At 47.3% G+C, this 27,372-nt stretch overlaps 1 protein-coding gene across 1 annotated transcript in view; it reads right to left on the bottom strand.

The window, feature by feature from the left end:
* Nucleotides 1-4,270: 4,270 nt before the first annotated feature.
* The window catches only part of cacna1ia (calcium voltage-gated channel subunit alpha1 Ia), a 229,704-nt gene continuing 206,602 nt past the window's right edge, over nucleotides 4,271-27,372 (bottom strand). The window contains 4 exon segments of the mRNA XM_072492567.1: nucleotides 4,271-5,919; nucleotides 9,407-9,585; nucleotides 25,817-25,997; nucleotides 26,843-26,980. Coding sequence (XP_072348668.1) covers nucleotides 5,242-5,919; nucleotides 9,407-9,585; nucleotides 25,817-25,997; nucleotides 26,843-26,980 — 1,176 coding nt within the window. The 3' untranslated portion in view covers nucleotides 4,271-5,241.

The following is a 27,372-nucleotide window of genomic DNA, read 5'->3' as shown; positions in this document are numbered from 1 at the left end:
CGCAGGCTCAAAGTGGGGTCGCTGCTGCAACGTAGGAAAGGCCAATCTGCGCACAGCAAGATCCCACAGACAGCAATGAGACGATGGCCAGTACATTTTATTTCTTAAGTGATGCTGGCGGGAGGTGGGGCGGGTAAATATTGGCCAGGGCACCAGGGACAACTAACCCTGTTCTACTTTGAAACAGTGCCATGGGATCATTTACATTCACTTTGAAGAGCACCCAGGGTTTCGGTTTGAAATGAAATGAAAATGAAAATCGCTTATTGTCACGAGTAGGCTTCAAATGAAGTTACTGTGAAAAGCCCCTAGTCGCCACATTCCGGCGCCTGTTCGGGGAGGCTGGTACAGGAATTGAACTGTGCTGCTGGCCTGCCTTGGTCTGCTTTCAAAGCCAGCTATTTAGCCCTGTGCTAAACCAGCCCCTCATGTCTCGTCTGAAAGACGGCACCTCCGTGGAGGAGTGGGCGGGGGGGTCTTCTCAAGGGGCAATTAGCGATGGGCAACAGATGCTAGCCTACCCAATGACGCCCACGTTAATTTTAATAAAGTTCGATAAATTTTTTTAAGATTAGTCTCTTCCCACCCCAGCCCATTACCACTGCCACCCCCACCCCCACCCCCACCGATAGTTCCGTAAAGTATTCCTCTTAAAAGGAATAATTTTTCCCCAGATTCTGCAAACGCGAGGTTTGGATGTTGATGGAACATTAACATTGTAGCTCAACTACACTTTATGGGGTTTATATTTTCAGCTGACAGCTGTATTATTTTAGATCAATTTGTCACTAGACGCCAGTCCAGGGAACACTGAAAAGGGATGATTGCTCAGACAAACCAATTACTGACAAAGCCAGCTCGTTCTTCATAAGCGCGAGTTGTTCTTGTTCTACATTGATCATCAGAGGAACGTAAAAGACGTTTCTTCGAAAGGACAAGGGGCCCATGGTGCAGCTACAGGTGACAATTGTTGCCAAGCCGGTAATTCCCTGGCCAGGTACCACAGGGACACGAGGAGACCATTCAGCCCCTTGATACTGTTTTGCCATCACAATTCAATCAGCTCATCTGTGCAGGGACGATCGGGAAATGTGGGAAATTAGCAGCAAATCTAACTCCCCCGTGTGTTTTTTTTTGGAGCTGTTGACTGGCCGACTCTATGTTCTGTTTTTTGTTTCAAACTTCCAGCTTTTTAGAAGTGTGCAATAATTAATACCATGCGCCAGTCCCCAAAATAAAACCATTATTTCAAGAGCTGCTGTCAATCCCAGGATAAATAGGACTGATTTGTTCAAGGGGCTAGTTTAGCACACTGGGCTAAATCGCTGGCTTTGAAAGCAGGCCAGCAGCACCGTTCAATTCCCATACCAGCCTCCCCGAACAGGTGCCGGAATGTGGCGACTAGGGGCTTTTCACAGTAACTTCATTTGAAGCCTACTTGTGACAATAAGCGATTTTCATTTTTTCATTTTCATTTCATGTAAAACATGCTGGGGTAGTGTTGCTGCTGTGTTAATGGACAAGAAGATGAAAATCTAAAAAATAGGAGCTGCAAAGAGGGCGGCACAGTGGCTAGCACTGCTGCCTCACAACGCTAGGGACCCGGGTTCGATTCCAGCCTCGGGTCACTGTCTGTGCGGAGTCTGCACTTTCTCCCCGTGTCTGCGTGGGTTTCCTCCGGGTGCTCCAGTTTCCTCCCACAGTCCAAAGATATGCAGGTTAGAACATGGAACATACAGTGCTGAGGGAAGCCATTCGGCCCATCGAGTCTGCACCGAACCACCCAAGCCCTCACTTCCACCCTATCCCCGTGACCCAATAACCCCTCCTAACCTTTTTGGACACGAAGGGCAATTTACCATGGCCAATCCACCTAACCTGTGGCAGGAAACCGGAGCACCCGGAGGAAACCCACGCAGACACGGGGAGAACGTGCAGACTCCGCACAGACAGTGACCCAGCGGGGAATCGAACCTGGGATCCTGGAGCTGCGAAGCCACAGTGCTAACCACTTTGCTACCGTTAGGTGGATTGGCCATGCTAAATTGCCCTTAAGTGTCCAAAAAGATTAGGTGGGGTTACGGGGATGGGACGGGTCTGTGGGCCTTGGTTGGATGTTCTTTCGGAGGATCGATGCAGACTCTATCCTCAACGTTACTGTCCTGTTGCTCCCCATAATCCCTCGAGTCCCTCAGTACCCAAAAATCTATTCACCTCAGGTTTGAAAATACTTCAGTGGCTCAGTATCCACAGCTCTCTGTGGTAGAGAATTCTAAAAATTCACAAACCTCTGATTGACAAAATTTCCCCTGATCTCAGTCCTTAATGGTCGTGCCTTATCCTGAGAATGTGTCCCCCATTTGTAGATTCTCCAGCCACGGGACAACAGCCTCTCTGTATTCACCCTCATCAAACCCTCCCAGAATCGTACACTCTCAATTAGACCACCTCTCATTAGATCACCTCCCAAACCAAGAGCATTCAAGCTTATTACTCTCAATCTCACCTCATGGGACAATCTCCTCATTCCCGACAGTCACCACTCTAGCTCATGCACCCACAGGGGTTACCAATCGCAGGGGGAGTCAGTGAGCTATTCCGCCTTGTGGTTTATCACAACCGTGCTCCAGCTGTTCCTCGCATGGCATCCGCGTGTGCGTCTACCAGCAGAGTCCCCGGACAGTGAATAACAAGAGGGTGTCTGGCTGATTCTTTGGTGTCGAGGTGGAAGATCAGGGGTGATCTGGTCAAATGGGAAAACAGGCTTGAGGGGCCGAATGGCCTACTCCTGCTCCTAAGCACCTATGTCCAGTCAGAATCATCAACCTCTGCTGCAGTTGTACCCAGTTTGGATCCAGTTTCCCATGGAAATGGTCATTTCTACACACATGGTCCCCTTCGAGTTACCTTCAGGAAGCTACAGTGAAGCACATTAACACTCGACTCAAAGGAGTTTAAGATGATCTGCAGAAGGGTTGGAGGCAAACCTTTTCACTCACTAAGTTGCTGCGATCTGGATTGTGCACCGTTTGAAAGGGCGGGGAAGACGATTAAATAGAAACTTTCAAAAGGGGATTTGGATAAATATTTGAAAATAAAAAAAACTGCAGGGTTATGGGGAGAGAGCTGAATTTACTAAATAGCCGAGATCGAACAGACATTTTGAAACACAGTTAATATTCTCCAGCACGTACGAGATTCCAATTTCTAATGGGGTTAATAAAGAGGTTTAATTGGTGTTGAGCTGGTGTCTTGTGTTAAGATATGGGATGTTAAATTCTCATTGTTGCATTCAAATCTCACCCCTCCCTATCTCTGTGGCCGACTCCAACCCTCGACAAAACTCTTGGGCAGCTGCTCTCCTCTGATTCTGGGTTCTAACGCATTCCTGCCTTTCCAGGCTAAATTCCCAGCGGAAATTCTTCAACTGGGCACCAAGATCCGGAATTCGCTCCCTTAGCCTCACCTGCCTCGCTCTCATCCTTAAAACCTATGTCGGGGACTAAGCCATTTTCGCCACCGAATACCTTAGGCGGCCCTGTCAAATTTGATCCGAATGAAATGAAATGAATGAAAATCACTTATTGTCACAAGTAGGCTTCAATGAAGTTACTGTGAAAAGCCCCTAGTCGCCACATTCCGGCACCTGTTCAGGGACGCTGTTACGGGAATTGAACCGTGCTGCTGACCTGCCTTGGTCTGCTTTCAAAGCCAGCGATTTAGCCCAGTGTGCTAAACAGCCCCTGCTGTTTCATGCTGCTGTGAAGCACCTTGGGGTGTTTTGGCATATTCAAGGTGCTATTTAAATGCAAGCTTTTGCATCCAGCCCAACCAGGAAGGATGGAAGTGTTTTTCATCGAATGTAGCCTTTCCAACTCAACGGTACCCGGGAAATTAAGAACAAAGAACAAAGAAAAGTACAGCACAGGAACAGGCCCTTCGGCCCTCCAAGCCTGCGCCGACCATGCTGCCCCTCTAAACTAAAATCTTCTCCACTTCCTGGGTCCGTATCCCTCTATTCCCGTCCTATTCATGTATTTGGCAAGTTAAGCCCCTTCCTGAGGCACAAATTGAACCAGATTCATCTGAGCACAAAACCACAAACTGTAACACACCAAGAGAGGTCACTTGAGACAGAGGGAGGAAGAAAGGCCTGTCTTTGCCGGATGCTGATATTCAGCAAGGCGCACCCAGCTTCTTGTAGACGTGAGGCCTCAACCTTAAACTTCCCCTCGGGGTTTGAGCGGACTGGTGCAAAAGGTTACAAAAATTACAGGCTTGACATATTTTAATATATTATTTCTGTATAAATGTTACATTTGGTACATCTAGAAGAATAAGTCTGATTTGGCATAAACCAAATATTCAAAGCATGCACTGAAATAAAATGGGAATAAACAAATGCTTAAAAAAATAATATTTGTATGAACACTTCTTTGAAGCAATCTCTCCAAAATCTCCGACCACAGAACCATTTCCAGCGAGCTCGAATGGGTTTTGTAAGTAGATGGTTCCAGTGAGATCCATCTTGCTTAATTCGAAGTCTTAACTCCCATCTCTCTCCTTATTGCAACCTGAAAACGTACATCCTATTTTTTTTTTTTAACTCACTGGGTTATCTGCTTTCTACGCTTAGGGCCTACACTGTTGCCTAAACAACAGCCTAAATGGAGCTATTTCTCACTCCCTCGTTTTTACCAATCTGAGGGGATTCCAGAACTTACTCAGAATGCACTTTGGCCTGTGTGGTGAATGTATGCTATTACAATTCACCACTGTACTGTGTTGTATGATGTTGATGCCTTTGTGGTCTCCGCCCCCTCGGGGGTGGTATTTAAACCTGTAAGCCTGTAGGCGGCACTCAGTCCAGAGCAGTCGCAGGCAGGCACAGATCGAGCTTAGTAAAACCACTGTTCACTTCTACTCTTCGTCTCGTGTGAATTGATGATCGCATCAGCCTGTCCTCTTTTGAACCTTAGCGACTATCGCGTCAAGTAACGTCCCATTCTTTGTTGATTTTGGAAGTTGGAGAACAAAAATAGGGAGAAAACATTTCCGCCGCCTAGGCTCCGAGACCGTTTCCACACACCTAGAGTTGGATTAATTGTGACCTTTCATCCTGTCCACACCAAACGCCACAAGATAGCTGGACTGCAGAACTCTCACATGATGAGGTAAACTAAGTGTTTCAGCCAGTACATCTTCTTTCTCGTAAAAAAAAAATAATGGGGTGTTGCAAAGTCATCTTTTCTTCTTTTGCATTGTGGCGTTGTACCCGGGCCCAGATTGGACCTGGGAAGACGGACGGCCGTGTGCTATTTTAACGTCCTCTGTTTGTGACCCCGGGTCAGTCCCCTGACCTTCTAAGCCACTGGCCGGATGATTATTTCTGCAGAAGTCGGCCACCCAGGAGGGCGCTGTCAGGAACCCTTGTTGGTCAACGGTATAAAATTGTTTCCCATCTTTGCCCCTCGAGGCGGCCTCCAAAGTGCCTGTGCTATTACATTTTTTAATTGGAGAGGGTGGCGATCGCGATGGAGAGAAGAGGGAGGTTAGAGAGAGGCTGCTCAGAGTCTCCGACTGCTCACTGTTGGCTCTCAGTGAGTGGCCGATCCCTTCCTCGTCTGAGGGGTCCATGGAGTCCTGATAGGTGCACCCCGGGCTGGTGCTGCCCCCGCTGCTTTGGCTCCTCTGGCGACCCCTCATCATCTGGAGCCCGAGGCCCCTCCGCCGTTGGAGGTTCTTTTTCCGGAGAGGTGGCGTGAAGGAGGAGGCGGTTCTTTGGGCTGACAGGTTGGCGCAGACCATCGGCAGGGCTAGGGTGCACGGAGGTGACACCGCCAGTCTCAGGCTGTCTTCCAATGTTGTCTGTAGGCTGTCCACTGAGCCGTCACTCAGTGAGGTATTGCTGATCGCCACCTGAGGAGAAATTAAAGCACCAGTTAGTAGAACATAGAAAAATACAGCACAGAACAGGCCCTTCGGTCCATGATGTTGTGCCGAACTTTTGTCTACGCTCCATCATTCTACCGTAATCCATGTACCTATCCAATAGCCGCTTGAAGGTCCCTAATGTTTCCGACTCAACTACTTCCACAGGCAGTGCATTCCATGCCCCCACTACTCTCTGGGTAAAGACCCTACCTCTGACATCCCCCCTATATCTTCCACCTTTCACCTTAAATTTATGTCCTCTTGTAATGGTTTGTTCTACCCGGGGAAAAAGTCTCTGACTGTCTACTCTATCTATTCCCCTGATCATCTTATAAAGCTCTATCAAGCCCCTCATCCTTCTCCGTTCTAATGAGAAAAGGCCTAGCACCCTCAACCTTTCCTCATAAGACCTACTCTCCATTCCAGGCAATATCCTGGTAAATCTCCTTTGTAAAACAGTCGACGGCACGTTCTGTGGAGATCAATAAAAAGCCGAACCAGCTCTCAACCAAAGGGAAGTCTTTGGCGAGTCCCATTTCATAGAATTTACAGTGCAGAAGGAGGCCATTCAGCCCATCAGGTCTGCACTGGCCCTTGGAAAGAACACCCCACCCAAGCCAACACCCCCACCCTTCCCGTAACCCTACCAAACCTTTTTGAACACTAAGGGCAATTTAGCATGGCCAAAGGGCAGCGCAGTGGCGCAGTGGGTTAACACTGCAGTCTCACGGTGCCGAGGTCCCAGGTTCGATCCCGGCTTTGGGTCACTGACCGTGTGGAGTTTGCACATTCTCCCCGTGTCTGCGTGGGTTTCGCCCCCGCATCCCAAAGATGTGCAGGCGCTAGATAGACTGGCCACGCTAAATTGTCCCTTAATTGGAAAAAATGAATTGGGTACTCTAAATTTATTTAAACAAATTTAGCATGGCCATTCCACCTAACCTGCACATCTTTGGACTGTGGGAGGAAACCAGAGCATCCGGAGGAAACTCACACAGACACGGGGAGAACGTGCAGACTCCACACAGTCAGTGATCCAAGCCGGGAATCGAACCTGGGACCCTGGAGCTTTGAAGCAACTATGCTAACCACTGTGCTACTGTGCTGCCTCTCGCACAGGAACCAAGAATGTGCAATCCTCACAGTCACTCACACACGCATTACTGCTGACCCAGAGATGCCGTTACCCAGCTATTACAATGCCCCACTCTCAGCCGTTATCAGGAAGTGGAAATTCTGGGCCAATATTCCCGTAAGAATTGTCATCAGTAAGACCCATGTTCTTTTGGGGGAAAAGTTGTTGGGATGATTGTCCTTCTTAAGAACTAGATTCCTCTGGAGATGATTTATGGCAAAGCACCTGGGTTCCAGTGAATGATCAAGTAACAAAATTAACTCGTGTGTGGAGTATGCACATTCTCCCCGTGTCTCCGTGGGTCTCACCCCCACAGCCCAAGAAGATGTGCGGGGTAGTTTGATTGGCCATGCTAAATTTACCCTTAATTGCATAAAATATAGAATTAGGTACTCTAAATGTATTTTTAAAAAGTAACAAATTTGACTGAGAAATAAACAAGAGGATAGCAAAGAGTCAACAAGAAGTTCAGTGTAGGAGTGAGTTTACATAGATTCCTGAAAGTTGCCACCCAGGTTGAGAGGGTTGTTAAGAAGGCGTACGGTGTGTTAGCTTTTATTGGTAGAAGGGATTGAGTTTCGGAGCCATGAGGTCATGTTGCAGCTGTACAAAACTCTGGTGCGGCCACATTTGGAGTATTGCATGCAATTCTGGTCGCCGCATTATAGGAAGGATGCGGAAGCATTGGAAAGGGTGCAGAGGAGATTTACCAGAATGTTGCCTGGTATGGAGGGAAGACCTTATGAGGAAAGGCTGAGGGACTTGAGGCTGTTTTCGTTAGAGAGAAGAAGGTTAAGAGGTGACTTAATTGAGGCATACAAGATGATCAGAGGAGACAGTGGGTGGACAGTGAGAGCCTTTTTCCTCAGATGGCGATGTCTAGCACGAGGGGACATAGCTTTAAATTGAGGGGAGATAGATATAGGACAGATGTCAGAGGAAGGTTCTTTACTCAGAGAGTAGTAGGGGCGTGGAATGCCCTGCCTGCAACAGTAGTGGACTCGCCAACACTAAGGGTATTCAAATGGTCATTGGATAGATATATGGAGGATAAGGGAATAGTGTAGATGGGCTTTAGAGTGGTTTCACAGGTCGGCGCAACATCGAGGGCCAAAGAGCCTGTACTGCGCTGTAATGTTCTATGATTGTGAATGTGGCTCTGGTCTCAAACTAGGTCTTATGTTTTAGTTTAGAAGGAGCTTTCTGCAAGAAATATCCCTTTCGAGCGGAGTTCATTTGAGAATGTGTATGCTGGCCCAAAAGAGTTTAAAACTCCTTAACCTAACAGTAAGTTAAACCTCTTGGGATAGGAAAACTGAGAAGAGGGAAATAGACAGTTGTAGGTGCAAGACTCTGTAATGATCTTCCTACGCAATTCTGTATGTTAATATGTTAGACCTCCAACCAGTAGGTGGCAGTAGAACAACGCCACATGACACTGCAACCTCGGGGAGTCTGAATGAGGAGTCGTTGAGGATAGTTGTGTTTAGTATTAGCTCTCGTACTCTAGTTGTTAACAGTTTGTTAGCAGTGTTAGTATTGTTTTCTACCCATGTTAATAAATCTTAACTAGTCACAAACTAGACGTTCTTTGGTGCACTGACTCAATCGTTGCAACGCACTAGAACTTAACGGAAACCAGAGTTAAAGGGCAAGTGGACCAGGAGAGTTCTCACCTGGGGGGGCGGGGGCTCTATGCTGAAGACGCTCGGAACGCCTGTGTTGAACTGGGAGTCTACAACCTTGGAACACTTGGAGGAGATTTGAGTAAGTGGACGGCCAAGAAATCTCCGCCCTGATACAAATCTCTGCCCTGACACAAATCTTTGAAACAATATTCTGACCAAGTGATTAATCTGCCAATTTCTGATAAGGACCTGACTTGAATTTTGGAGGGGGTTTGAGTCAAATGGGGCAGAAGGAAATTTTAGTAACGACGTTTGGTTTAGAAAATAAATAACTTTTCGTTTTACTTTCCCTTTCATAAATGTAACTATTTAAGATAGTGTTGTTATCAATCTTCCTGCTCTTCGTTTTTTTTTGTGTAGTAAAATTATTTTGATTCAGACTGTGAAACTCAGTGACTATCTACGCTTTCAGTTCTAAATTTTTTTTTAAATGTTGCTGACCTCCAATGGGATTGTAACAGTATTAAACAATCACAGGGTCAATTCTGGCCAAGAACATCCTTCAATCCCATTTCTGTGTTTCCACTCTTCCGGAATCCCAAAGTCCTGATTCCAGCTGTTTGTTAATCCAGTCCGCTGTCCCACCCTCCATCATCCCCCCCTTGGAACCGGTTCCAGCTGTTAATAAACCTACCCTCTGGAGACCCACCTGCCGCTGGAGAGACCAGGCCATGCCCGGGGACTGCAACAGGGTCCAGGAGCCCGGCGAGGGCATCTTGGGCAGCTGACCACTGTGCCTCTGCCCTGCGGAGGGGAGGGTCACTGGACGGAAGAGCTCTGTCTCGAACTGAAGGCAAGCAGCGGGAGAGGGCGTCTCGAGAGGTGTCACTGAGAAAAGCAACCAAGAGTTAAGTCAGGCCACGTCTCCCTCGGAGCTGGCATCGACAACAACAATAACGCGTATTTAACACCGTCCAACGCTCCGCGACATCCTATATCCAAAATCACTTTGACACTGGCCGAAAATTTAGTCACTGAGGTAGATTTTAATAAGCATCTTAACAGAGGGTAGCAGGGTCATTCAAGATTCAGGGGGTGGTTGCGCGTTGCCCCAGGCCCAGGTAAAGGTCCTACATTCAGGGTTATGAGCCAGCAGGAACCGAGGGTCATCGCTGCTTACACTCACAGTGTCCTTCGCCAAGACTGGGGTTTCCTTCAAGCACATACGAGGAAGGCAACAGGGAACCGCCTCGTGTATGCTCTTTTATCTCGTCATACTGTGATGGAAATAGGAAATGTCAGGTTGCTAGGCAGATAACTGCTTCTCAGAGGAAGAGAGAGAGACAACAAGGTTTAGAGGGGGAATTCCAGCTCATACAATTCAAAGCTTGAGCGCCATTCAGCCCATCATCACTTCTAGCTTTTCAACTGAAGCCATGAACATTAATCATGTTTCCATGCCCTTTGCTTGCACCATCTTGTCTTCCTCCTTTCCAAATAGATTATCAGAGATTATCATAGAATTTACACTGCAAATGCTTGCACAATTCTCTCTTTGCCACAGTTCTTAATGCTTAACAGGCTCGAGGGTAGCATGGAGGATGGAGGAAGTTAGGATGACATCCAGAAACAAAGGATCTACTCCCATTTGGAAGCAAATGGACGTATTAGTGAGAGGCAGCACGGTTTTGTGAAGGGGAGGTCGTGTCTCACTAACTTGATAGAGTTTTTCGAGGAGGTCACTAAGATGATTGATGCAGGTAGGGCAGTAGATGTTGTCTATATGGACTTCAGTAAGGCCTTTGACAAGGTCCCTCATGGTAGACTAGTACAAAAGGTGAAGTCACACGGGATCAGGGGTGAACTGGCAAGGTGGATACAGAACTGGCTAGGTCATAGAAGGCAGAGAGTAGCAATGGAAGGATGCTTTTCTAATTGGAGGGCTGTGACCAGTGGTGTTCCACAGGGATCAGTGCTGGGACCTTTGCTCTTTGTAGTATATATAAATGATTTGGAGGAAAATGCAACTGGTCTGATTAGTAAGTTTGCAGACGACACAAAGGTTGGTGGAATTGCGGATAGCGATGAGGACTGTCTGAGGATACAGCAGGATTTAGATTGTCTGGAGACTTGGGCGGAGAGATGGCAGATGGAGTTTAATCCGGACAAATGTGAGTTAATGCATTTTGGAAGGTCTAATGCAGGTAGGGAATATACAGTGAATGGTAGAACCCTCAAGAGTATTGAAAGTCAAAGAGATCTAGGAGTACAGGTCCACAGGTCATTGAAAGGGGCAACACAGGTGGAGAAGGTAGTCAAGAAGGCATACGGCATGCTTGCCTTCATTGGCCGGGGCATTGAGTATAAGAATTGGCAAGTCATGTTGCAGCTGTATAGAACCTTAGTTAGGCCACACTTGGAGTATAGTGTTCAATTCTGGTCGCCACACTACCAGAAGGATGTGGAGGCTTTAGAGAGGGTGCAGAAGAGATTTACCAGAATGTTGCCTGGTATGGAGGGCATAAGCTATGAGGAGCGATTGAATAAACTCGGTTTGTTCTCACTGGAACGAAGGAGGTTGAGGGGCGACCTGATAGAGGTATACAAAATTATGAGGGGCATAGACAGAGTGGATAGTCAGAGGCTTTTCCCCAGGGTAGAGGGGTCAATTACTAGGGGGCATAGGTTTAAGGTGAGAGGGGCAAGGTTTAGAGTAGATGTACGAGGCAAGTTTTTTACGCAGAGGGGAGTGGGTGCCTGGAACTCGCTACCGGAGGAGGTAGTGGAAGCAGGGACGATAGGGACATTTAAGGGGCATCTTGACAAATATATGAATAGGATGGGAATAGAAGGATACGGACCCAGGAAGTGTAGAAGTTTGTAGTTTAGTCGGGCAGTATGGTCGGCGCGGGCTTGGAGGGCCGAAGGGCCTGTTCCTGTGCTGTACATTTCTTTGTTCTTTGTTCAAAGCAAGACTGGGGAGTGATCCACTCGGATGGGGACAGAGTCCCAATAGCGCGAGATTGGCCGGATGTTTCCCAGCGCTTGGAACACTGAGAAACACCCCGTTATCTAACGCCCATCCGGGCAGATCGGGGGGCTCTGCGGGGAACTCCCTGTCGAGGCTGCACTCAGCCCCGTTTCATCCACTGAGGGCCCCGCTCACCAAAACATCTCAGTGTGAGAGATTATTAAATGGCATCCAAATCCCTCGAGCCCCTGTCGCGACCCCCGGACCCTCTCCCAGCCCCAACTGACGATAAGGGGGTCACCAGGCCCTCCACATGCAAACCCCACATCCAAGCAGGGCACCCCTAGCCTGATCATCGCTGCACAAAAATGCCAGCATGGTACCCAGGCAGACAGTGTCAGGGTGGCTAGGTGGCATCTGCAGTGCCTGGAGAGGTGCAGAGCACCGGACCCTGGCGGTGTGAAGCAACAGTGCTAACCACTGTGCTGCTGTGCTGCCCAGAACCATGCACACAATATCACAACCATGCACACAATATCACAACCACACACATACACAATATCACAACCTCACACACACAAACCACACACACACAATATTACAACCTCACACACAATATCACAACCTCACACACACTATCACAACCATGCACACAATATCACAACCTCACACACAATATCACAACCACACACACAATATCACAATCATGCACACAATATCACAACCTCACACACACAAACCACACACACACAATATCACAACCACACACACACAATATCACAACCACGCACACAATATCCCAACCTCACACACACAAACCACACACACACAATATCACAACCACACACACACAATATCACAACCACACACACAATATCACAACCACGCACACAATATCACAACCACGCACACAATATCACAATCTCACACACACACACACAATATCCCAACCTCACACACACAAACCACACACACAATATCACAACCGCACACACAATATCACAACCTCACACACGCAATATCGCAATCATGCACACAATATCACAACCTCACACACACAATATCACAACCACACACACACAATATCCCAACCTCACACACACAAACCACACGCACAATATCACAACCTCACACACAATATCACAACCACGCACACAATATCACAACCTCACACACACAAACCACACACACACAATATCACAACCACACACACACAATATCACAACCACGCACACAATATCACAACCTCACACACACAAACCACACACACAATATCACAACCTCACACACAATATCACAACCACACACACAATATGACAAACATGCACAAAATATCACACCCTCACACACACAATCCACACACACAATATCACAACCACACACACACAATATCACAACCACGCACACAATATCCCAACGTCACACACACAAACCACACACACACAATATCACAACCTCACACACAATATCACAACCTCACACACACAATATCACAACCATGCACACAATATCACAACCTCACACACAATATCACAACCTCACACACACAATATCACAACCACACACACGCAATATCCCAACCTCACACACAATATCACAACCACGCACACAATATCACAACCACGCACACACAAACCACACACACACAATATCACAACCACACACACACAATATCACAACCACACACACACAATATCACAACCACACACACACAATATCACAACCACACACACACAATATCACAACCACGCACACAATATCACAACCTCACACACACTAACCACACACACAATATCACAACCTGACACACAATATCACAACCTCACACACACAATATCACAATCATGCACACGATATCACATCCTCACACACACAATATCACAACCTCACACACAATATCACAATCATGCACACAATATCACAACCACACACACACAATATCACAACCACACACACTCAATATCATAACCTCACACATACACAATATCACAACCTCACACACAATATCACAACCTCACACAATATCACAACCTTACACACACACAATATCACAACCACGCACACACAATATCCCAACCTCACACACACAAACCACACACACAATATCACAACCTCACACACAATATCCCAACCTCACACACACAAACCACACACACAATATCACAACCTCACACACAATATCACAACCACACACACAATATCACAACCACACACACACCATATCACAACCTCACACATACACAATATCACAACCTCACACATACACAATATCACAACCTCACACACAATATCACAACCTCACACAATATCACAACCTCACACACATCACAACCACACACACTCAATATCACAACCTCACACATACACAATATCACAACCACACACACACAATATCACAACCACACACACTCAATATCACAACCACACACACACAATATCACAACCACACACACTCAATATCATAACCTCACACATACACAATATCACAACCTCCCACACAATATCACAACCTCACACAATATCACAACCTCACACACACACAATATCACAACCACGCGCGCACAATATCCCAACCTCACACACACAAACCACACACACAATATCACAACCTCACACACAATATCACAACCACACACACAATATCACAACCACACACACACCATATCACAACCTCACACATATACAATATCACAACCTCACACACAATATCACAACCTCACACAATATCACAACCTCACACACAATATCACAACCACACACACTCAATATCACAACCTCACACATACACAATATCACAACCACACACACACAATATCACAACCACACACACTCAATATCACAACCACACACACTCAATATCACAACCTCACACATACACAATATCACAACCTCACACACAATATCACAACCTCACACAATATCACAACCGCACACACACACAATATCACAACCACGCACACAATATCCCAACCTCACACACACAAACCACACACACAATATCACAATCTCACACAATATCACAAATACACACACAATATCACAATCATGCACACAATACCACAACCTCACACACACAAACCACACACACAATATCACAACCACACACACAATATCACAATCACATACACAATATCACAACCTCACACACACAAACCACACACACAATATCACAACCTGACACACAATATCACAACCTCACACACACAATATCACAATCATGCACACAATATCACATCCTCACACACACAATATCACAACCTCACACACAATATCACAATCACGCACACAATATCACAACCACACACACACAATATCACAACCACACACACTCAATATCACAACCTCACACACAATATCACAATCTCATACACACAATATCACAACCTCATACAGACAAACCACACACACAATATCACAACCTCACACACACACAATATCACAACCTCACACACAATATCACAACCTCACACACACAATTTCACACACAATATCACAATCATGCACACAATATCACAACCACACACACACAATATCACAACCACACACACTCAATATCACAACCTCACACACACAATATCACAACCTCATACACACAAACCACACACACAATATCACAACTTCACACACAATATCACAACCACACACACTCAATATCACAACCTCACACACACAATACCACAACCTCACACACACAATACCACAACCTCACACACACAATATCACAACCGCACACACTCAATATCACAACCTCACTCACACAATATCACAACCTCACACACAATATCACAACCACACACACTCAATATCACAACCTCACACATAATATCACAACCATGCAAACAATATCATAACCTCACACACACAATAACACAACCTCACTCACACAATATCACAACTTCACACACACAAAATCACAACCATGCAAACAATATCATAACCTCACACACACAATATCACAACCTCACTCACACAATATCACAACCTCACACACAATATCACAACCTCACACACAATATCACAACCTCACACACACAAGATCGCAACAATGCACACAATATCACAACCACACACACAATATCACAATCACACAAAATATCACAACCACACACACAATATCACAACCTCACACACACAAACCACACACACAATGTCACAACCTAACACACAATATCACAACCACACACACAATATCACAACCACACACACAATATCACAACCTCACACACAATATCACAACCTCACACACACAAACCACACACACAGAATATCACAACCTCACACACAATATCACAACCTCACACACAATATCACAACCACGCACACAATATCACAACCTCACACACAAACCACACACACAGAATATCACAACCTCACACACAATATCACAACCTCACACACACAATATCACAACCTCACACACACAATATCACAACCTCACACACACAATATCACAACCTCACACACACAATATCACAACCTCACACACACAATATCACAACCACACACAATATCACAACCACACACACGCAATATCACAACCACACACACGCAATATCACAACCACACACACGCAATATCACAACCTCACACACACAATATCACAACCACACACAATATCACAACCACACACACACAATATCACTACCACACACACAATATCACAACCACACACACACAATATCACACACACAATATCACAACCACACACACGCAATATCACAACCTCACACACATAATATCACAACCTCACACACACAATATCACAACCTCACACACAGAAACCACACACACAATATCACAACCTCACACACACAATATCACAACCTCACACACACAAACCACACACACAATATCACAATCACACACACACAATATCACTACCACACACACAATATCACAACCTCACTCACACAATATCACAACCTCACACACAATATCACAACCTCACACACAATATCACAACCTCACACACACAAGATCGCAACAATGCACACAATATCACAACCACACACACAATATCACAATCACACAAAATATCACAACCACACACACAATATCACAACCTCACACACACAAACCACACACACAATGTCACAACCTAACACACAATATCACAACCACACACACAATATCACAACCACACACACACAATATCACAACCTCACACACACAAACCACACACACAGAATATCACAACCTCACACACAATATCACAACCTCACACACAATATCACAACCATGCACACAATATCACAACCTCACACACAAACCACACACACAGAATATCACAACCTCACACACAATATCACAACCTCACACACACAATATCACAACCTCACACACACAATATCACAACCTCACACACACAATATCACAACCTCACACACACAATATCACAACCTCACACACACAATATCACAACCACACACACGCAATATCACAACCACACACACGCAATAACACAACCACACACACGCAATATCACAACCTCACACACACAATATCACAACCACACACAATATCACAACCACACACACACAATATCACACACACAATATCACAACCACACACACGCAATATCACAACCTCACACACATAATATCACAACCTCACACACACAATATCACAACCTCACACACAGAAACCACACACACAATATCACAACCTCACACACACAATATCACAACCTCACACACACAAACCACACACACAATATCACAATCACACACACACAATATCACTACCACACACACAATATCACAACCACACACACACAATATCACAACCTCACACACACAATATCACAACCTCACACACACAATATCACAACCACACACACGCAATATCACAACCTCACACATATAATATCACAACCTCACACACACAATATCACAACCTCATACACACAAACCACACACACAATATCACAACCTCACACACAATATCACAACCTCACACACACAATATCACAACCTCACACACACAAACCACACACACAATCTCACAATCACACACACACAATATCACAACCACACACACACAATATCACAACCTCACACACACAATATCACAACCTCATACACACAAACCACACACACAATATCACAACCGCGCACACACAATATCACAACCTCACACACACAAACCACATGCACAATATCACAATCTCACACACACAAACCACACACACAATATCACAACCATACACACACCAACCACACACACACAATATCACAACCACACACACACAATATCACAATCTCACACACAATATCACAACCACACACACACAATATCACAACCTCACACACACAATATTGTGTGGGCAGTACGGTAGCACAGTGGTTAGCCCTGTGGCTCCACAGCACCAGGGTCCCAGGTTCGATTCCCTGCTGGGTCACTGTCTGTGCAAAGTCTACACGTTCTCCCCGTATCTGCGTGGGTTTCCTCCCGGGTGCTCCGGTTTCATTCCACAATCTAAAGACGTGCAGATTAGGTGGATTGGCCATGATAAATTGCCCTTAGTGTCCAAAAAGCTTAGGAGGGGTTATTGGGTTCGGAGGATAGGGTGGAAGTGAGGGCTTAAGTGGGTTGGTGCAGACGCGATGGGCCGAATGGCCTCCTTCTGCACTGTATGTTCTATCTCACTTCTATCACAACCACACACACAATATCACAGCCACACAAATAATGTCAAAACAGGCAGTAGTTTGGCTTGGTTAGTAATATTCTTTTCTTTGGGTTCGGGATCCTGTGCCCCAAGGCTTCGCTTGACAACTAATCACCTGGTCAATGGTGAAGTATTTGGAGGTTGCTACAACACAAGAGGCCTGTCCCTCAGATTGCCAGTCCTGGTGGTCAAGGTGGACACGAAAGGTCCCTCGATATTATTTGAAAGGTTCCTCCAATGTCTTCACCAACATTCTAGCCTCAACCAACTTCACTGAAAACAGATGAACTTGTCAATCATCCGATTGTGGTTAATGGGATCTTCCACAACACATTTTGTCACTTTTCCTTGCAAACCTTCACTCACATCTGACGTTGCTCACACATGTCCAAATGTGAATTCTTTCTTCATCTAATCTCCTCATCTCCTTTCTGCCTCGGCCACTGGCCTCCTTTCTAGACTCATTATTGGACTGTGGGGCATTTCTTTTTCTTCTTCAACAGTTCTCCACCTGAAGGGCCGATGCCAGCGTTTCCTCACCTGGATATGTGCTGCGATTCTTTGCTGCGGGTTTAGGGGAGGTGGGAGGACGTGAGACAGCCCGCTGTTGGCGTTATTCCAATCCGCGCATTAACTGTGTTGTGTTATAAGCTGCTACTTGGTGTAGGCTTTGCTGAAAGATGCTTCAGACTCTGAGATCAGTTCAATGTATTTATTGAGCGATTAACAATGCTCCTAAATGAGTTCGACACTCTACTAATCTGCCTCTAGTAACTCAGTCGACTCTGCTAACTATACAAGCTTGCTCGAGACCACGTGCTAGCGTGTGATGTTGCTGTTAATCAACCCTGTCTTGCTCTCTAGGTTTCTGCCGGTGGAAGAGGCAGAGCCTGTGTGCCTTGTCCTTTTTATAGTGATCGTGTAGTGCCCCCTTGTGGTACTGCCACCTCTGGGTGTCCTTATTACCCATTGGTTGTGTGCTGTTCTCATGACCCATTGGTTGTGTGTCTGCATATCATGACATCTCCCCTTTTTTTCTTCTTTTTTTTATATGTGCTTGTCTAATGTGGCAACGGGAGCTACAGCTGACAGTGTTAAGAATGACTGGTATATACAGTGGACATTAAAAAAACAAATGTTCATAAGTCCAGTCTCTGGGGTTTTCGTCTGATCCTCGATGACTGCCGGAGAGGTGGCGGAGGGGATGCCGGTGTCTTGATAGGTGTACGGGAGGCACGTCTGGTGGACTCGTGGTTTGTGGTGTCTGGAGGTGGCACTTCAACAGGTGGAAGTGGAGGGGGAATGGGTTGTGGCCGTATGATTTTCCGCAGTGCCCTTCGATTTCTGCGAACAATGGTGCCGTCAGACATTTTTAGCACATAGGATCTGGGCGCGGCCTGCCGAACGATGACAGCCGGGGCAGACCATCCACCATCAGGTGCCTTGATCCTGACGTGTCTGCTGGGGATAGCACGTCCAGATCAGTGGCATGTGCGTCATAGTTCTGTTTCTGACTGTTGCGCAGCTGTTGCATCTTTTGTAGTACTGGTAGGTGATCTGGGTTGGGCAGGTGTAGGGCTGGAAGTGTTGTTCGCAGGTCCCTGTTCATCAGCGTCTCCTTGCTCTGTGCTGGTTGGAACCTCTGACAGGTTTCGCAGTCCGGGACCAAGTCCGTGGTGTCCTGGTTGATGACGGGCCAGTAGACGGCTTGACGGGCCCTGCGTCTGCACTTTTCTATGCCCAGGTGTCCCTCATGAATCTACCGCAGCGCCATGCGCTGGAGACGCAGCGGGATCACTATTCTGTCCATCTTCAGCAGGGTGCCGTTGATCAGCGTTAGGTCGTCCTTGACGTTGTAGAATTGAGGGCATTGCCCTTTTGGCCACCCATTGTTGAGGTTGTGAATGACTCGCTGCAACAGGGGGTCTATGGCCGTCTCTTCTCTGATGAGAACAAGCTTTCCGTCTGTTGCAGGGAGGATGCTTGCGCACATTTGCACCTGCGATTCAATGTGCTGAATGATCTCCAATGGCTCACTCGGTGAGGTGACGGAGCGGGACAATGCATCGGCAATGATGAGCTCCTTGCCAGGCGTGTACACCAGATTGAAACTATCCGGAGTTTGAGCAGAATCCTCTGCAATCGGGGCGTCATGTCGTTCAGGTTCTTCTGGATGATGTGGACCAGAGGTCTGTCATCCGTCTCAACGGTAAATGTCGGCAGGCCGTAGACGTAGTCATGGAATTTGAGGATGCCGGTGAGAAGACCTAAACACTCCTTTTCAATCTGCGCGTACCTGGTCTCAGTCGGTGTCATTGCCCGTGACGCGTATGCTACTGGGATGCATGATGATGTGTCGTTTTTTTGTAGCAGCACCGCCCCAATGCCATCCTAACTCGCATCGGTCGATATCTTAATTTCCCGGTCTGAGTCAAAGAATGCAAGGACGGGTGCAGTGGTGAGCTGGGCCTTCAGCTCCAACCACTCTGTCTGGTGCTCCGTCTTCCACTTGAAGGCGGTTGATTTCTTGATCAGTTTTCTGAGGGCCGTTGTGTGTGTGGCCAAATTCGGGATGAATTTGCCTCGGAAGTTTACCACTCCAAGGAAGCGCAGTACTGCTTTTTTGTCCTCGGGGACTTTCATTGCCTCGATGGCTTTTATTTTGTCCGTTTCCGGGTGTACACCATGTTTCGCTATCTGATCACCCAGGAACTTCAGCGTGGATGCCCAAAACAGCACATGGCTTTGTTTAGTTTGAGGCCATGTTCATGTATGCGTCGGGATACCCTCTTTAGTCGCGACACATGTCCCTCCGGAGTTGAAGACCAGATTATGATATCGTCAACGTGGACACAAACCCCTTCTATTCCTTCAATCATCTGTTCCTTGATGCGATGGAATATCTCTGATGCCGAGATGATGCCAAATGGCATTCAGTTGTAGCAGAATCTGCCAAAAGGCGTGTTGAAGGTGTAGAGACTTCTGCTGGATTCTTCAAGTTGAATTTGCCAAAATCCTTGGGATGCATCCAGTTTTGTGAAGAAGCGCGCATGTGCCATCTCGCTCGTGATTTCTTCCCTTTTTGGGATTGGGTAATGTTCCCGCATAATGTTTTTGTTTAGATCCTTGGGGTCAATGCAGATGCGTAGGTCCCCCCGAAGGTTTTTTTACGCACACCATCGAGCTGACCCAGTCGGTTGGTTCAGTGACCTTAGAGATGATGCCTTTCTTTTGTAGGTTTGTGAGCTCTGCTTTCAGTCGCTCCCTCAGTGAAGCAGGGACTCTTCATGGTGCGTGGACCACTGGTTTGTCGTCAGGCCGCAGTAGAATCTTGTACTCGTACGAGGTGTGCCCATCCCGCTGAAGACATCTGGGTGCTGGGTCAGGATGTCATCGATGCTGGCCTGAAGATCCGGATGAGATGGCGTCATGGTGCAGACCCTTTAGATGAGGTTCAGTTGCTTGCAGGTGTGCGCACCTAGCAGGGATGCCCTGTCTGGTTGAACAATCTCGAATCTCAGGCTTGTCTCTATGTGTTGGTTGGCCGCTGTCAGATGGCAGGACCCCAGTGCCGTGATTGCGTTGCCATTGTAGTCCTGGAGTTTGCAGGCAGCTGGAAGGATTTGGGGAGCCTTCTTGGTTCTCGTGAAGTCCAACTGCGAGATCAGGTTGGCGGAGGCACCTGTGTCCAGTTTGAACTGGATGGGGCATTGGTTGACATCCATCACTGCATTCCATTCGTCCTCGAAATCCTCGGCAAGGATTGGCGGGACTTGCGATGTGCATGGTGTAGCATATTCACACTTCGTGATGATGCCTACTTGGTACGTGTTATCCAGGTAGCCATCGTCTGGATCTGGAGCACTACCTTGATCAGAGTCATGCGTTCAGTGTTGCACATCTTCTGATGCGATCCTACCTGAATTGTGGTTGCTGACTCCTGACCTGTGGTGCAGATCTGCACAGGGCTGCATAGTGGTTACGTTTCCCACAGTGTAAACAGTGTTTGCCTCTTGCAGGGCATTTTTTACTGAATGGGCGGTGCCACAGTTTGCACACGTCATGATTTTGCCGTCATGACGCTCAGTGCGTCATTGCGCATGCGTGGTGCGGTTCTCGGCTGTTTGCCCCTGTGCAGTGCGGTTCTCGGCCACTTCGTATTCCTGGTCGTATTGCGCATGCGCCGGGCCCCGGGAGGAGCGCACAAAATGGCTGCCGTCGGAGATGTGGAGGCGCTGCATCCGGGAGATAGCCTGAACACTCTCCACCTCGTGGGAGGCTTGTTTTTCACTCTCGGCACTTTTGTATTGTGAGTAGCGATTTTTTGAATGCTCATTCACAGAGCACGCTTCAATAGCGACTTTTAAGGTCATGTGCTTGATTTTCAGCAATTGCTCTCGCAGAGGATCAGAGTGGACTCCAAAAATGATTTGGTCTCTGATCATGGAGTCAGTTATTTCACCGAAGTTGCAGGATTGCGCTAGCAGTCTAAGGTTAGTTCGATAGCTATTAAAGGATCCATCTTTACCTTGCATCCTCTGCTTAAAGATGTAGCGCTCAAATATTTAATTTGTGTCCACCTCGTGGCTGTCGAATTTTTCCAGGATGGTTTGGTATTTTGGTTTGTCCTGCCCTTCTGAGTATTGAAACGAGTTGAAGATCTCTATTGCATGGTCACCCGCGGTGGTGAGTAGAAGAGCGGTCTTCCGAGCATCGGTCGCGTCATTCTGGTCGGATGTTTCCACGTACAGTTGGAATTTTTGTTTGAACGAACGCCAGTTAGCACTAAGATTACCGGTGGTCCTGAGTTGATGAGGAGCCTTAATCTTGTCCATCTTGCCTGGATTCGGTAGCTGGTTGCCTCTGACCTTGCTGAGTTGAACTAGGGAGATTGAGCAGTCACTCCTGTACCATGTTGTGTTATGTTACTTCGAGTAACATAAGCTGCTACTTGATGTAGGCTTTGCTGAAAGATGCTCCAGACTCTGAGATAAGTTCAACGTACTTAGTTGAGCGATTAACAATGCTCCTAAATGTGTTCGGCACTCTACTAATCTGCCTCTAGTAACTCAGTCGACTCTGCTAACTATACAAGCTTGCTCTAGACCACGTGCTAGGGTGTGATGTTGCTGTTAATCAACCCTGTCTTGCTCTCTAGGTTTCTGCCGGTGGAAGAGGCAGAGCCTGTGTGCCTTGTCCTTTTTATAGTGGCTGTGTAGTGCCCCCTTGTGGTAATGCCACCTCTGGGTGTCCTGATTACCCATTGGTTGTGTCCTGTTCTGATGACCTATTGGTTGCGTGTCTGCATATCATGACAAACTGTAGACAACTGAGCTAACCGGCTCCCCCACAGGACATGTAAGGAACTGGTACAGTCGCCAGAAAGAGGTCTTGTGGCGCAGTGGGTAGTATCTCTGCCTCTGAGCCTAGAAGCTCTGAGCTCGAGCCCCACCCCAGGACCTGATGGCCAAGGAAGGTGCGTTCCTAACACGGCCAAACAGGTCGAGTGAACAACCGCAAAATCCTTCCTTCCGGGTAATCGATAGAGGTTTATAAAATAATGAGGGGCATAGATAAGTTAGGGAGTCAACATCTTTTTCCAAAGGTAGGGGAGTCCAAACCTAGAGGGCATAGATTTAAGGTGAGAGGGGAGAGATACAAAAGGGTCCAGAGGGGCAATTTTTTCACAGAGGGTGGTGAGTGTCTGGAACGAGCTGTAGAGGCAGAAATAGAGGTGGGTACAATTTTGTCTTTTAAAAAGCATTTAGGGCAGCACGGTAGCATGGTGGTTAGCACAATTGCTTCACAGCTCCAGGGTCACAAGTTCAATTTCCGGCTTGGGTCACTGTCTGTGCGGAGTCTGCACGTTCCCCCCGTGTGTGCGTGGGTTTCCACCGGGTGCTCCGGTTTCCTCCCACAGTCCAAAGATGTGCAGGCTAGGTGGATTGGCCGAGTGTCTAAAATTGCCCTTAGTGTTGGGTGGGGTTACTGGGTTATGGGGATAGGGTGGAGGTGTGGGCATGGATAGGGTGCTCTTTCAAAGAGCCGGTGCAGACTCGATGGGCCGAATGGCCTCCTTCTGCACTGTAACTTCTATAATATTATACTTCTATGACAGTTGTATGGGTAAGATGGGTATAGAGGGATATGGGCCAAATGCCGGCAATTGGAACCAGCTTAGTGGTAAAAACTGGATGGCATGGACAAGTTGGGCCGAAGGGCCTGTTTCCATGCTGTAAACCTCTACGACTCTTCCAAACATGCTCCACTGGTCGGTGGTAAGAGTGGGAGAGATTCCTGGTCAGTCATGTGATGGAAAGAATGTTGGTTGCCTCCATTATCGCCACCCATAGCTCCAGACTATATCATGGATGTAAAAATACATGTCAAGACAGTAACTCCGACTCCCAGACACCATCACCACTTAATAGGTGAGTGTGTCTCTTCAAACTGCACTTTTACCGTGCTCTTTTGAAAGCAGATAATTAACATCCATTACCCACTCCTAATGGGATCCTGCTCCACACATCAAATGGTTGGTGTGAAATTGACAGCTCAGTTAAATTAAATTGCAAAAGTAGACACTTTTATTTATGAGATTCTGGCCATAACATTTATCCACGGATTTTACACATTAAAATCTCTTAGCAAAACTTGCTTCAGCGTAATCAAAACGGGCAGCTTAAAATATAACTGGGTTCCATGAATACCTAATTACAAATCCAGCCCCGCTCACGAATTCACAGTCAGTTCATGATTCGATATTCACGAATTGATAAAAAACGTCAACAGTTCAAAGCTTACAGGACATGGCTACACAAATGCTTCAAACTAAAATGCCGCGCCGTCAGAACACATTCATTAACAAAAATACAAAGTTTGGGTTCTGCAGGATGACCACTTTATTCGTCCAGAGTAAGGAGAGTTACAGAGGGACCCGGACCATCTTTGAACCCGCTTGCGTCCGGTGATGGTGGTGGTCCTGGGCATGTCGGTTAGCCTCAGGACCCTTCGCCAAGGGATGGGGGCATTAGCGCCTGCGTCGTTATTCGCAAATTACTGCCCTGCTGGAAGGCTGAAGGCCTTTACTCACGAACGGCAGGTCCTAAAGATTCGTCCCTCCGATGGAAAAGTCCATCTCAGTCCCCTTGTTAGGGAGGGAACCAATCGGGGGGGGGGGGGCGGGTCCCTGATCCTGTATGGAACTCGTGGGCCCCAGTTGGAAGGTACACGTGTAGGATGAGGAGAGCGGTGTGACGGCATCTCACTCAGATATGAAGGGAGCTCTGCCCTGCCACCTCCCCGCGCCGGACCACCTCGTTTCCCAAAACAAGGGCGGGACAGATGAACTAACCGTCAGGTAGAGGGCGGCCCCTTTAAGACCAAACCATCAATCTGAATGAGACGCCAGCAGCAAAACGCCACTGTTCTACACAGCAGATAGATCATTAAAAGCAGGGCTCGGAAGAATGCCTCACCAGCAATCTGCTCCACAGGCACTGGCTGTGTCTCTGTCACCGTTTGGCCTGAATCTGGGTTTTCGATTTGTGAGATGTAACTGTTGTTTGGCAGCGAGTTTGTTGTGCAAATCACTGTCTCCTTCGCTGTTAACATACCCACGCTGCCGTTCTCAGGAACACCAGGACTATCTGTTCCTTCCTGCAAACAGAAAGCACACCCGTCATTACCATGAAATCCACAAAGGCAAGGCAATCCGTAGGCGGCACGGCGGTTAGCACTGTTGCTTCACAGCGCCAGGGTCCCAGGTTCGATTCCCGGCTTGGGTCACTGTCTGTGCGGAGTCTGCACGTTCTCCCCGTGTCTGCGTGGGTTTCCTCCGGGAGCTCCGGTTTCTTCCCACAGTCCAAAGATGTGCAGGTGATGTAGATTGCCCCTTAGTGTCCAAACGATGTGCAGGTTAGGTGATTTGGCCATGATAAAATTGTCCCTTAGTGTCCAGGAATGTGCAGGTTGGGCAGGGTTATGGGGATAGGGCAAGGGAGTGGGCCTAGGTAGGGTGCTTTTCCAGATGTTCGCTGATGAATCGATGGGTCGAATGGCCTCCTTCTGTAGGGCCTCTATGGTTCTATGTGCCCACGTGACATGTCGCTGCATTTCAAAGCAATTCACTGGGTGCAAGCTGCTCTGAGGACATTTGTGTGACAGTCGCTATATCAATGCAAGCTATGGGAAGATATTACTGATGATTACTGATATTACTGCTCCTCTGTCTTATGGTCTTATTAAGGGGATCAGGGGTTATGGGGAGAAGGCAGGAGAATGGGGAAGACAAAATATCAGCCATGATTGAATGGTGGAGCAGCCTCGATGGGCCATGTGGCCTAATTCTGTTCCTATGTCTTACGGTCTTATGGTTGGATGTCTTAAGCCCAGTTCCTGTTAAGACTTGGGCCCCACCGCACAAACCCCTGGCAGCAAGTTGGCACCACCTTGGCAGACTTGCCGCTGCGGGGAGAACTCTCTCCGGCTCCCACTCCTCGTACCTTTTCATCGCTTTCTCTGGTGGTCAGCTGAGGCGCGCTGTCGTCCGAGCTCAGGTCATCGGCCAAAACCACGGACGACGACTTGTCCGAGAGGAAGTCCGAGGTCAGGGAGAAAGCTTCCGTCTCAGCAAGGTGAACCTGGAAAAGACACAGTGAGAGCTGGAGGGTCACCACCAAGTCCCGGCTTCCGATCCGATCGAGACCAAATGGGAGCACAGCCGGAATTCCGGATGCCATCCATTGAGGCAGAATAGTACGAGGGAAACTTGTTTTCATACAGAGACTTATTAAACTCTGGAAGCTGTCGCCTGACACCCGGGTGGAGGCCGGTTCAATAGTAACTTTCCAAAGGGGACTTTGAAGGGGGCAGCACGGTAGCACAGTGGTTAGCACAGTTGCTTCTTAGTGCCTGGGTCCCAGGTTTGATTCCCGGCTTGGGTCACTGTCTGTGTGGAGTCTGCACGTTCTCCCCGTGTCTGCGTGGGTTTCCTCCGGGTGCTCCGGTTTCCTCCCACAGTCCAAAGATGTGC

The sequence above is a fragment of the Scyliorhinus torazame genome, chromosome 29 (assembly GCF_047496885.1).
Source record: "Scyliorhinus torazame isolate Kashiwa2021f chromosome 29, sScyTor2.1, whole genome shotgun sequence".
NCBI classification, from domain to species: Eukaryota; Metazoa; Chordata; class Chondrichthyes; order Carcharhiniformes; family Scyliorhinidae; genus Scyliorhinus; species Scyliorhinus torazame.
This window is presented reverse-complemented; position numbering and strand designations above follow the sequence as displayed.